The 13913-nt window shown below is 41.3% G+C and overlaps 1 protein-coding gene across 1 annotated transcript; it reads right to left on the bottom strand.

Annotated features, from left to right (window-relative positions):
- Positions 1-3202: 3202 nt before the first annotated feature.
- On the bottom strand, positions 3203-13868 carry LOC127018413 (cilia- and flagella- associated protein 210-like; the record flags this gene model as incomplete). Its single annotated transcript, XM_050900013.1, has 7 exons — positions 3203-5294; positions 9403-9509; positions 10021-10185; positions 10499-10691; positions 11534-11673; positions 12677-12833; positions 13756-13868. Coding segments are annotated over 6 exons (870 nt in total), but the record flags the coding sequence as incomplete, so codon positions are not given.
- Positions 13869-13913: the final 45 nt, after the last annotated feature.

The raw sequence follows: 13913 nt of genomic DNA, 5'->3' as shown, positions 1-13913 counted from the left end.
ACACCAAAGGCTGGTAAATCTTGAAATTCCTTAAGAGAAGTGACAAGCATTAATGTAAAGCTGTGTCAAAGCAAAACAATGTTTTAACAGTTGATTTTTTTGGCAGATCTTTGAGTGTATGACACAACTTGTTCTTACTGTCTTTGTTACAAGTTTGTCAACATTTTTGCTATATAACCCACTTTGTGATCAGTGTGTGTCTATAGCAGATTAGCAGAATTGCTGAAACTTGGCTTGACATTGTGATCCAGACAGTTGTTATTCTAAAGGAAAACAAATAGTTATGTCTTGAAAGCAAAAGAATATACAGGATTGTGAACAACATAAGCAACCTTTTTAAGGGAAGAAAACTAGAAGCGTGTAGTGTTACTTTTTAGCAGAATAGTTAGTGGAGCTGCTTTGGCTATCAACTTTTTTTTCCCCTATGTTTTAGTATGAATTTTGCATTGCAGTGGTCATTTTATGCAGAATGTGTAAAAATGTTTCGCAGGCCCATGTGTGGGTGGATGGTACAGCTGTTACTTAAGAGAGCTTATAGGAGTGAACCGAAGACCTGTATAGTGGATCTGTTCTGTGTGAAGCCACTCTGTATGACTTTGGAGAAGTTGTAGTCCTATTTTGGGGGACTATTGTAAGAAAAAGCTAGGAAGTTATGCTTAAGAGAATTGTATGGCAGCTTGGACAAAAGCTTCCTCGGTGCATTTATGCTGTGCTATGCATGCCATGTGCTTCAGACTCTCATTTAAAAACTGTTTGCAATGTTCATTATTTTTTATGGAGCCAACACACAAGCAAACTATTGCTGAAGAAGTATGTTTGCACTACTGAGAATATTCTTGCCAATACCACTGAAGCTCATATAAGCATGCAAACAAACAAAAAACCCTCTCAACTATATTGAGTGCTGTGGAAGAGGGAAAAAAATGCAAGCAGTCAGCAATAAGGCAATCCACAGGAATTGTTAAAAAATGTTACAAAATCTTTAAAATCTCAAAATGGAGATTATATCCAATTGTAGTTTGCAGTTGTAACTAGTTATTTCAAAAGATGCGCTTGTAAACGCTTTCATATGGATTTTTTTCTTTGTTACAGTTCAGAAAATTATTTGTACAAATTAAACGAGCTCTAGTTCTTTCATAGCACATTAAAAATTCATCTGAGTTGGTGGCACAAAACTAATTTTCTTGTTTTTAATGTACTTTTGTAAGAAGTTGGTTACTTTTAACTGCACATGGTGGGATACACTTGATCTCTTGATGAGTGCATGCCTTTCCTGTATCGTATTTGATGGTGAATTGTTTCAGTGCCAATCACTTTGTTTAAACTGAAACACAACAATTGCAATCTTGTAAGAGGGAGGATTTGCCAGACTTGTGCTTTTCTTTATCAAACTGGAAATTGAGAATGCTGATGAAAATTCAGTGGGATTGAAGCAGTGTCCCATAGACAGCAAGATGTCCCCAAGCACCAGTGAGCTCTTGCTGCCTTGTGGGGCACTGACTACTGCTCTTGCTGTCCTGGAACTGTTTCTTCCCTCAATGGCAGAGCTCTCCTGTTCCCAGCCTCACAGTAACCGCCTTGTGCTGTAGTCACAGTGTAGCTCAATGCCATCTTTGGCAGCTGCATCACAGGTCGTTGGCTTTTGGCTTAGAGAACGGAACTGGAAGCATATTTGAAAGCAATACTTATGTGTACCAGAGTAATCAAAACAATGCTCATGGTCTTTCCTTGCGAATGGGGAAAAAAGTAGTACATTTTGAGAACAGCTTTTTCTGTCAGTACCCCAGAACTGAGCTTACTCCAGAGAATATGTGAACCTCAAGACTCAAGGTAAAATGAGGGCAGGGAGTACTGGACTAATTTTGTAAGCATATGTTTAAGTGTATGTACAGGCTTGAAATAATTTCCAAAGGTTAGACATGCATTCTCTGTTGCATTGACAATAGCTATTGACATTTTACTAATACCATACAGCCTATGTATACAAGCAATGCTGAATTTAGTATTGGCAGTAGCTTTCCAAACTTTTATCAGAAAGAGACTGTTATTTCATGTTGGATTTTCTGGGTACTGCTATTAACTCAGAAGCACAAATTTTTACTGAGACTGGGTGGATATAATGTAAGGTTGTGTAGACACTGTTACCTGTAAACGATGTGTTGCTGTCTGCTAATTCTTTGACACAGCCATAGTGTTTCAGTTGTTGCTTTGTTTTGGGGGTTTTTTTTTAAGGGGAAAAAAAAAAGGCTATGGTTACATTTTAACCCTTTGTTCTATCCAGTTGTCAAAATTTTAACCTGAAACTTCTCACTTGCTACTTGAAATCCCACACTAAGGACTTTTCTTGCAGTGGCCTTTGTCAGATGCGCTGAAGAATTTGCAGTGATCCCCTAACAATGTCTAATTTGTAACAGTGTCAGTCTGGCAAGTGGATTGTAGATTAATGGAAACATAAAAGAAGCAGTCCTTTAGCCGCCTTTCCTGGAACTGTTCATTTATTGTTGATTTATTGAAACAAATAAAGTATTTTTGGACACACTTTCTAGGGGCATAGTAGACTCATTGCTTGTCTAATTGACAAAATGTATACCCCCACTTTTAGGACTTTTCTTATAATAGAAAACCTAGAGATATACATACTATGCTTTATCAAAGACCTCTCTTTTAAATCATCTATATATTCTCTCTCTCCAGTACTTGAAGAACAACTTTGTGAGAAAAGGCACTAGTATTTTAGCAGCAGCCATGAGTTAAATTTTTTTTTTTGTTTGGGTCAACTTAACCTGGAGGATACCAGTGACAAAATTAATCTTCACACTTGTAGAGTCAATCTGATAGAATTGTAAAGAACTATTACTTGCACTTCCCTTCTTTCGCTGAAAATAGTAATTTTTCTAATGCAGTATTTAACTAAATAATTCAAGAAAATGCATATCAAAAAGTCTGTGAACTCTGCATTTTGTAAAATTTGAATTTGGTACAATTCTGCAGTTGCCTAGCATAAAACTTTAGCTTTCCATTTTGATGCATATGTACTTTTAGTATAATTCTTATTTCTTACCCTTGAACAATTGATGTCGTTAGGAACACCGTTCTAACAAAACTTGTGTTGCATAAAAGCAAAAAGTAATATTCACCTGCTTTTAAAAAAAAAACAAAACAAAACTATCATACCAAAATAAGTTTTCTAATTTTAGTATGATTTCACAAAAGGAAGAGCAGTAATAAAATATAATAAGTGGTGAGTTTAGATAGTAAAACTACATAAAGGTAAAGGTACCTTTCGTTAAAGAATTAAATTGGTGTCCTTCCTTAATCATAAAGCCATTGTTCAAATGAAACTAATAGGGCAGTTAACATGAATAAGTTCAGAGGACACATCTTAAACTGCTAAATATGCATATGATTGGTTTTAAATTTATATCTGTATTCATATAAGTTCTAACACTAACATTAAAAGGACTAAATAAACTGAACTAATGCAGCACCCTGACTTTGAATTGAAATTTTGCAACATGCAAAGCACTTAAGGAAACCTGCTATTTTTGGCAGGAAGTTAGACATTTCTACATATCCTGTACATATTCCTATAACTGTATCTAAAAAGTAGTCAGTGTGTGGCTTTAGCCATAACTGCTAACGAAAAGAACGGTTGGAAGGATTGGAAAGAAGTTAGGCCTATTAATTTATGATCAGTGGTAAGAGAAACTAGCTGATAACTGGTTTCCTTCACCAGTTAAAAAATTGTGGTTAATTATACAGGCAGTATTGTGCATGTAGTATTTAGCAGAGTATTTGGAAACCTCAGTCTTTTGGTCATTTTGTAATTTGTAGTTCCCAACAGGGAAGATGATCGAGTTGTGAGCTGGGAGAATGAGTTCTTGATATGAAATGTACAACTTGTATATTAAAGTACTTCTCAGAAATAAATGCTTTTTTGCATATTTGTTAGTGTATTCCATATGTCTGCCCTGTGTGCCTCTTGTAGTATTAGCGTCTTCTTTATTTAGAGTAATATTCACCTTTAAGTCAGATAGTGCAACCTGTGTGTGTAAATGTGCTTGTGAGTGTCAAATCTCCAGGCTTTTGAAGTGCTAGTACTGTTTGTACAGATTTACAAGACATGGTGATTTGATGTCGGGACACTACCTCTTCAGTTAAACCAAGATCTGTACATTTTTACTGAAGATGTGAATAGTCAGATTTTTATTCCATGCTAAATTGGACGATAGTGTTGAGTTATAGATGGAATTAGAGTTTCTACTACAAAATGACAAATGACAGTCTATTCACTACCTATATATTGTAACATATATAAATACATACAGCCATGTAATGGAGCTGATCTTCACTAATTATCTGATTATCACTGGTTTTTTTGCCAGTTGCAAACTTTGCTAGTTGCAGACTTTGATCTTGTACTTACACAAATACAACAGTCGTGTGTGTGTGTGTGTGTGAAGCAGAATCGTTTTCACTAGTTATAGAAGAACTACCTGCTTGATGATATTTAAATGTAGTGGTAGGACAGCTTACAGTCAGTTTAGAACTGAGTGAAAGAAAAAGTTTTGATCAAAAAGTCACCTACAGCAGTATCCCAGCCAGGCAACCTGGCTCTGCTGGCAGCACAGTGCTTACGAGAAAGCAGGAAAGTGCTTTTCCCATTCCCTACAGTCAGTTTAGAAACCTGAGTGCTAGATACACACAGTCTTGCTGCAGACATCTCTTTCCCATAAAGGATTAAAGACTCGGCCAGTGCCACAACTTTCTCAAGACAGTATTCCTATCTTCCATTGCATTCTCCAAAGTAAGAGTAAGTAGAAAACTGTCACAAATAAAAGGTACACTCAACATGGATCTTATCGTTACAGGCAGATGTTTTTAAACAGCTTACTCAATTTTATTATTTCCTCAGTAAGATTTTTTTTTTAAGCCAAAACGTAAGGTTTCAATTAAGCCTGGAGGCCCAGCAATATTCAAGTACAGTACAGATGAGCTAACAGTTTACCTTTGGTTGTTACCTCTTGACTTCCTCGAAAGTGAATCTACTGCTTTGTTCCATAATAAAACTAGAGTAGTTACAGGTACAGTTGCAAGCTATGGCTTGGTACTTGTTTCTTGCGCTGAAGTTGAGTATAGGCAGGTTCTGGCAAATAGCATGCCTTGTAACTTGCTCCAGAGTTAGCTTCAGCTGTTAGGCACTGATAGGTTTTGCAGGCACATATAACTTGTAAGGAGACAGTGGCTAGTTTCTTACGGCTTAGTAGCTACTTCTGTAGTTGTCAGATGTATTTCTGAAGAAAAAAGAAACAGAGTTTAAGTCTTACTGTATAATTAGTAACTACTGTACAAATAATTGTATATGCACTGATAAGTTGTAATTGAAACTAATGCAGAAATACTTGTCCTATAGCAGTAGTGTAATACTAAGCTTTACCAAAGATAGTCCAATTTTTCCCTTGCCCACTATGCCACTGTACCAGTTGCTGGATTTGTTATTTCCCAGATCTTAATAGTCTCGTATCTTTGATCCTGTCTCTGGTCTGCTCAGTAACTATTGCTTGCTTCTTCCAGTACATGTTGCTGCCTTCTAACCTTTGCCTGTTTTTCCTTTACATAGAAAAGGAGTCAGACCAGGTGCTACTCATTTGAGAGGGGCAATTACTATTATGTTAACAGAGATGTAATGTTGAATTTTATTGGACCTGCAGTTCTGATGTTGAAGGCCTTCAGCATTGTGCATTTCTCTGGATAATGTACTGGAGATGAGGAAACCCACAGAAAAAGAAAGGGCCGTGCTGGTTTATGCAAGACAGTATGAACCAGCTATGAACAACTATGCTTTAAGACTGCTTTCTAGAGATTGGTTTAACAGATTAGAGAGCAGGTCTGAATACACTTAGGTATCTAGTTCTTAACGCCAAAGGCCGTGATACACCAAAACAAAAACAACCTTAGATTGTAGTGGTGGCAGTGCAGGAGTGTAAAGGGAATGACTACACACATTACAAATTTAACAAAGCCTATAGCACAACTTCATTTATGTTAAATAGAAAGGAATTAAGATAATTCCAAAGATGACATCTCATATGGTCTTGTCACACGTTTGGCTGCCACTGCAACTCCCTCTGAAGTCTTAGCCTTCAGACATGAGGAGGGTTTTTTGCGTTGGGGTTGTTTTGGGTTTTTTTGAGAGCTATTTATAAGTAGTGAATTTTCCTTCTCTCAAAGATGCACTGCCAGAACAAGGAGGAAGATTCAGCATCAGAGACAAGGATGCACCGCCAGAACAAGGAGGAAGATTACAGGCTAGCTATAGCACTCTTCCATTCAAGAGATACCAGAAAGGCGTAAGTTAAAAACAGGCACCTGAAAGAATGTAGCTATTGAAACAGAACAAATTATTTGACCTAACATGACCAGTGAGCTTTGACAAAAATTTCTTTTTCAGGAGCATACAGCCAGTCTGTATTGGGACATGAAAATGTCCATCCTTAATAGCTCCATGGTGCCAACTCTTCTGTTCATGGGTAGTTTGTTTCCAGGTAGGTGTCCTCTTCAAACTTCCTCAGAGCTGAGCGGTAGCAAAGACTGTAATGTTAAAAGAACTTGAACAGAACTAGTAACTCCAAGCTGGAACACTACCTAACAGTGAAGAGCTGCACAGTGAGTTAACTCAAATTCCCTTAGGATATGGGGCATTTTAGAAAGCTGCTCTCTTCCATTTCCTAGGTAGGAGTTGTATTAGATCCATGACAACAGTACTGTCTTACCATAGCCACACAGGTGCCAGTTGTATTACTGTTAAGGGAATACCATGTTAGACCCTGGAGGCCCACATGTTCAAACTTAAGTTGATGCTCTCCTTCCAGAGTTGGGCGACAGGTTTGGAAAAAATGCAGTTTGGTTCAAGGTCTCTGTTTCAGTCCCTCTGAGGGTTGCCTTGCATTTCTAAGGTCTTGGCCTTCTAATAAGGCCAATACCTATTATGTTTCTCATCCACTACAACCTCCTGAAGCAGCACGCCATCTGAGAGGGTGCTTTGTTAAGGAAAAACAGTAATTAAAGTTTACTAGTCAAATTATTTCTCAAAGCATATTCTGATTTGCTAGCTTTTAATTAAAACTTCTGCTAATAACTAATACAAGTAGTCATGCTGGGCATTAGATGAGAGGTACCTCTCAATTAGCAGATTCTTCCAGGTCAGCAATTTCCCTTCTTATCAGCTGCAGCTGATCTCCCTGTATTTTGTTGCCATCTTTAAATGGTAGCTGAAAAGGACCTCTGGTGGTCAGCTAGACCAACCACCTGCCTTACATGGGATATCTTTAAGGCCTTCACAGGTGGCGATTCCACCACCTCTGGCCATTCTGATCCAGCGTCATCACACTATCCTCCTGGCGAAGCAGGTTTTCCTGACTACTCAGCCTGATGTCCCATGTCACAATTTGTTATATCAATCACCTGACTCTGCTGAGAAGAGTTTGGCTCTCCTGTATTTGTCACGACCCTTGAAGCAGCTGTAGACTGTTAATTAGGTCACTCCTTAGTCTCCTCGTTGCCAGACTGAATGAGCCCAGCTTCCTCTGTTTATTTCTCATCTCAGTCTGTTCCAATAGCTTTCAACTGCTTCTACTTGCACAAGGAGCTGTTCTCTTAGCCTATTCCCTGTCTTTTCTTCCTGTTTCTTCAACACATCATAAATATCAAACTGATTTTAGTTTTCTGTATTATTCCTGCAAGCAGCTTTCCATTCTTGCCTTTCATATAGGACAACTGTAAAAGACAATGAAATGTTACCAAAATGCTTTGTCACTGAAAATGTTAGAACCTCAAGTATTTCTTCATGTTCTTAAAACACTTGAGGGGGTTTTTTGCCTAGTTTTATAGACAATTGCTAACTAGGGTTAGTCATTTAAACCAAGCACACAAAGCATGCACATCTCAAAATCAATGGAATAAAGTGACATCATGATTCATGCTGGATTTTTTTTATGCTGAATTTGGGTAACTAAATCCATATTTAGCCAATGTGCTTTAAAATGACACAGGATTCCTACTTCACTCTAGGTGTACTGAAAGGAAGAGCTGTTTTCTGGTACTTGAGTCTGATATTTCTGTAGATGTTCAAAGTAAAAGGGGTATAAGCCCCATGGAAGCAGGCTGTAGACCTCAAATGCAGACATACATAATCTGCAGAACAGGGCGTTTCTTGACATGAGGCTGCAATCGACCTTGCTTCTTGCTGCTGTGGAGGTAGACTAAAACCCATTTAACTCACCAATTGCATGGCAGTGAGCATGTGCAAATATGCACTTAGGGATGCATTTGGAGCATTATCAAGCTGTGCAGATTTCAGCACCACTTCTGCTGTAGTCAGTGCCGCTTCTCAAGGCTCCAGCTTCTGTGATCAAAAGGCTTTATTAAAAGTTTCCATTCTTTCTGCTTGCTGAAAAAAGCTTGAAGTAGTAAAAGGAGCACTGGCTCAGAGAGAAGGGAAATACACTTTTTCTTAGTTCACGAATGAAAAATTTATTTAGAGACAATTTCACAACTTAATTGCTACATCTCTATTTTTTTTAAATATATAATTTCCAAAATCAGTTACTCCAAGATAATTGGAGAGAACTCTGTGTGACTTCTAGTTGATAGTGCAGCAACGTTAGCATTTTAGTTTAGGTCAGAAGTGAGTTTTTGAAACAAGTCTCTTGATTGTTCCTACTTACTGTGCTTTGGTTCCCATTACAGAGCGATCACAAACTGGACCCTTTTGGATGAAACTTAAACAGGAAGATGTGCTCCAACCAATGATGGGCATTCAGCCCTGATACCAGGCTAGAGCTATTCTGGGCAAAACTTCTGAAACACATGCATCATGGGTGTCACGTTCTCAGCAGCAACTTCCTCACTCCACAAACGAGCCCCTTATGGGCCACGCTAACTGACATGGGTACAGAGAGTCAGTCAGCCCCACCCAGCCATGTCCTGCTGTCCAAAACCAGCACAGCAGCCCAGACCACAGCAGGACTGACGAACCAAGACAATACCTGGGTCTCTACTGGCTCTGAGGACAGTTCTTGGCCCTGCCCTCAGGCAGGGCTTTGAGGGGCACGCGAGCTTTAACACTCCTGCACAATGCCAAGTGTTTGCTCAGTCCCTTAGCAAGCTTGGGGCTCATGTGCATTTGGCAGGAGGAACACGGATGATCTTACATGGACGATCCTTCCCTGCCCCCCCACCCCCCAATTTTTTTTTTTTTTTTTTTTTAAATACTGCATATGTATACACTCCACCACTCTTGCAGTTGTCCTAGTTAGGAAGCCCACATCTTGTTCCCTCCTTGGATGCTTGGAGAGGAGAATAAAATTTACATCCAGTAATGGCACTGATTCAGTTACTCACTGTCTTTATCGCTGAAATGCTCGATCCTTAGGAAAAGCAGCTTCTCCCTGAACATTGTAGTCCAAATCTGCTTGCTTTTCCTGCTGTTTTTTTGCCTGCTTTTCAGCCTGATGAAGAAAAGGGATGTTAGTTGATACTTAGTTGATACTTGTCAAGTATCATCCCTCCCCACTTCTCTCCCCTACCAGACCCCCCCGACAAAAAGGGTACATAGCTGAATAGCTGAGTGAACATCAGCATTAGCTGCTGCTCTTTGGTGACCTGTCCAGAAGATACAAGAGAGCAATAGTGGCATGGTTGAAAAAATGGCATAATGACACAGGACAGGATGTGATCTGTCATTGTTGATCTCTTTCTTATTACCAGCCCTCCCAGGTAATCCTCCCCAACCAGCATGGGCCAAGTCAGCCTGGAAGAGGCTTCTGTTCCACTGCTCTGAGAGGAGGCTGGTCCCCAACACTAGCATATGCAGTGCACACAGGTAAAAACCAAACAAAACGCACACATCACGCCCACAGCAGGCTTCCTCTCAATCCCCCACCCAGGAGATCTAGTACTATAGGTTTAGATGCATGCTTCTTTCTGAAGGTGCTGACAGAGTACGGCTCTTCTATTTACCATTTGCTGGATCTGAATTTTCTGTACTTCCATGTTTGCGTCACGTTGGCTTTGTTTCTTGGCTTTTTCCGTTTCCAGGTAGATGCGGTTCTTTTCCATTAACGCATGAAGTTCTTTTTTACCCTCTGCTTTTTCCTCTCTCTCCTTTTCTACTTTCATCTTCATCTGTATTTTACAAAATACAGACAAAAAAAAAAAAAAGTTAACCAAGGAGCTAGCCTGCTAAGCTGGAAGTCATATCTTTCAGCAGAAGCAGCCCTGTATCAGTGCTCTGATAAGCATGGTCATTGTGACTGGCCAGTGTCCAAGCCAGGGTTTTCAGCAGCCCTGGCAGATGTGGCCCAACATGGAAGTGGGAGAAGGAAAGAGGACCCCAGGAGAGATGTCAGCAGACCTGATGAAGCATGCTGATGCATGGCACCAGAGCCACCAGCTGTGGTTGGAGTAAGCAGGAATAAGAACAGGCTAGGTTTCTTACCACAGTGGCTCTGTGTTCAGCAATAGACTCAATGGCAGCCTTTTCTTTTGCTTCTTTCTCTTTGCTTTTTTTTTCTTGTTCAGCTTCTTTTTTTGCAATGTCTCTAGCAAGACGATCATCTTCCCTCTTTAATGCCTCATTCATTTGTAGAGCTAATTGGCTAACAATTTTGTCCTGATGTTCCTGTGTTCGTCTGCAGAACAACATGAGCTACCGTAACATACTAGGGTACACACCTGGGTCTACCTGAAGCATTACTGCTACCAAACTCAGCAATCCTGCTTCTAGTCTTCTCTCCTCTTGCCAGACAGGCCAGTCCACCCACCCAACTGCTTGATCTCCTTGTATTCCTCCTGTTTTATTTTTTTTAAATTACATGATTTAGCAAATAAATGTTCCCTGTATTCTTGTAAGACTAGCTTTCTGTTGCAGTAATGAGCGGGATCCCTTGGTGAGGAGCCTGCTTGGCATCTTGCCATCGGGGAGAAATGTTGGGAGTATTGGCCAGAAGCAGGAGGAGAAGGAAGCTCTTAGATTGGCTCAGTGGTATCGTCATGCTGGACCCTCAATGTTAAATTGATAAACCATCCTCCCTTAATAATAACCCGATGTAATTAATTAATATAGGTGCCGAGTTAAGAAGTCAAATTATTTTTCTTGATCTGACTCAGGGACATACAGCTTACGCCCCAAAATACTTTTGTCAAGGATTTTAATTGTCTTTAATTGTTGAGGAGGTGGAGGCTTGGCAGGCCATATGGAAAATCACTGTTCCCAACACACTGCTGTAGAGCTTTGCACTTCCGTAAGTCTTTGTACTTTGAAGGGCGGAGAGATCACTCCCCCACAGACCTACTACTAAGGAACCTGTGAAAGAATTTCCTTTTTCTCCTGCGTTCCCTACTCTCCCTATCAGCAGAATTTAATTTTTAGAATAACTGTGGTTTGTGTTACATCATCAGTCTGAAAGATTTGAAAATGACTACAGTATAATTTTTAGTTTATTTACAATTTATACTCTAGCTTTGTACCTACCTACGCATTTCAGCTTCTTTCTTTTTTATCAGCTCGGCAATCGTTTCCTTTGCTTTAAAATGAGCTTTAATCCGATCATCATCTTCCATTTGTTTTTGTTCCTCTACTGCTTTGATTATTTTCTGGTCAGTTATGTGCTCCTGCATGGGCAAAATGGTCCTGATATCACAGATGAAGTTTAGAAAATCCAGGCCTGGGGTAGCAACTTAAAAGAATCACTCCCTATTCTCTCTCTTCGTGTTTCTTCCAAAGAGAGAAGAGAGGAAAGGGATTCTCAGTACTTGCGCTTACTTCTGCCTCCCTGGTCAAACATGCATGAAGAGGAGATAGTGGATATGAGGAAGGAGAAGGGGAATTGAGCATCGAACAGCTGCTTCTCCAGCCCGTTACACAAACAAATTGCTACGCAATGCAGGGAGCATTATCCCTTGCTGCCCTTCACACACATGGGCGAGGGGGACGTTGAGAAGAATGGGACTGTGCAACCCGCACCAACACATACACAGACTGTGCTGCTCCTGGCCCACCTCATCCAAAACTATCCCAGTCTAAGAGCTTAATCCAAATCATAGCTGAAGAAGAGTGTTCTATACTTTTACGTAAAAATCCAACTGTCTTTTGCATGCTGGCCAGAACTGTTCTGAGGCATTTCTAGTTAGCGTTTAGCAACGTGCCTTTAAAGATGATGAGAGAAGGCAGCAGGTCTTGACTAAATTTCTAAACCTCTCCAATCGTAAAGGGAAAGTCAAGTTAAAAAGATACTGTTGTGTTCAGTCTCAGGCTATTTCCTCTTCCTAACAAAGAAAAACGGGCTTAAAACAGCAGCTATGTGGAACTTAAATCCAGCTCTCAAGTCAAGGAGAATATTCCTTGATGTCTACAGCGGACTTCTTAATCATAGACCAGTCAAAGCATCAGGTGCCAATGTCCCTTCAGACAAGAGAAGGGACCTGCCTCCACAAAAGCAACGAGGAAAGACAAGGCCTGCAACTGGCAGGGTAGGCATATGATCCAATGCTACTGAAGCTCTCAGCAAACCTCCTGTTGCCAGTAGGCCCATTTAGACATACGAATGCTGCTGTTTCACTCCAGGCAGCCAAGGTGAAACAAGCATTTTAAACTCTCTCCTTTCCCGTTACTTACGTGATGCAGCCTCTGGCGTTCAGCTTTGTCCTCCTGTTCCTTTTCTTTTGTTCTCTGCATTTCCAATTGGTACAATCGGTTCAATCTCTGTATTTGTTCCCCTTCTCTTCTGTCTTCTAGCTTGGCCAGATCTGCCTGATGCTTGTGCTCCTTTATTCTGAATCAGAAAAAGGAGTTGAATAAATGGGCTAGGGACTGCATGAAGTAATGAACAGATATGGATTCTGCACATCTACAGGTACTTAACAGTAAAAAACCTGATACTTTGAAGTGAAATTAGAATGTCAGAGATCAAAAATAGAATCACGGTTTTTAAAAGGTAGCTGCAAATCCTTTGGCCAAAGCTCAGTTCTAGTACAAGTTTGCTGGTTAAGCCTATACTTGCAAAAGCAAACATGACCAGCATATGGACTTGAATATTAGATTGAATTTGATTAGCCTGTTTGTTAGCCACTCCCTGTACAAGCTGGGCCTTTGCCAGCTAGCTGTCTTCCAAGCAGTGCCACAGCACTGTGCAAGACATGGCCATGGTCATCAGCCCATGCTAGCTGGATGTGTGAATGATTCTGGGCTGGGGGAAATGGCAATAATAGTTTTGCCTTAGGGAGAAAAGCCACGTTCTCTCAGTGCCAGAATATAGACAGTCTTGTTTAATTTATTAGGACAGACGTAGCCACTGGCACCAAGAGACGTTTCTGAAGCTGGGGAAGAGAGTTATGGAGGAACCAGAGGGTGAGGAGAGGCGACAGGTTTTCAGCCTGACCACAGAGCAAGGAGGAGCAGAAACAATGGTTTAAAAGAAGCGAGTCGTGCAGCCCCAGGCACGGCAACCCGCGGGCAGGCTGCTGCCGCCCCGGAGGGCCGTCGAGGCCCGGGCGGAGGCCTGCTCCTCGCTGGGTCAGGTCGCCCGGAGGTCGCCTCAGCTGGGTTAGCCCCAAACAACGCCTCTCCTGTGCCCGGCGCCCTGTCCCACCGGCGGTGGGGCGGGTCCTGGCAGCAGGGAGCTGGCCACGGGAAGATTTTTAACCCAAATCCCACTTCCCCCCAACTCCTGAAGGCCCCGCCGCCGCCGGACTCACAGCGCCAGCTGCTCCTGGGCCACGGCCCGGCGGTCCAAGTAACGGCTGCGCTCCAGCTCTGCCTCCCGGCGGGCGGCATCCGGCCCTCGCGGTCCATCGTCGGCCTTTCTCCGCCGCGGGCCGGCCCCGCGCCCAGCGCCCGCCTCTCGGGGAAGCGG

The sequence above is a fragment of the Gymnogyps californianus genome, chromosome 7, assembly GCF_018139145.2.
Source record: "Gymnogyps californianus isolate 813 chromosome 7, ASM1813914v2, whole genome shotgun sequence".
NCBI classification, from domain to species: domain Eukaryota; kingdom Metazoa; phylum Chordata; class Aves; order Accipitriformes; family Cathartidae; genus Gymnogyps; species Gymnogyps californianus.
The sequence above is the reverse complement of the archived record's forward strand: the minus strand, read 5'-3'. Positions and strand labels throughout refer to the sequence as shown.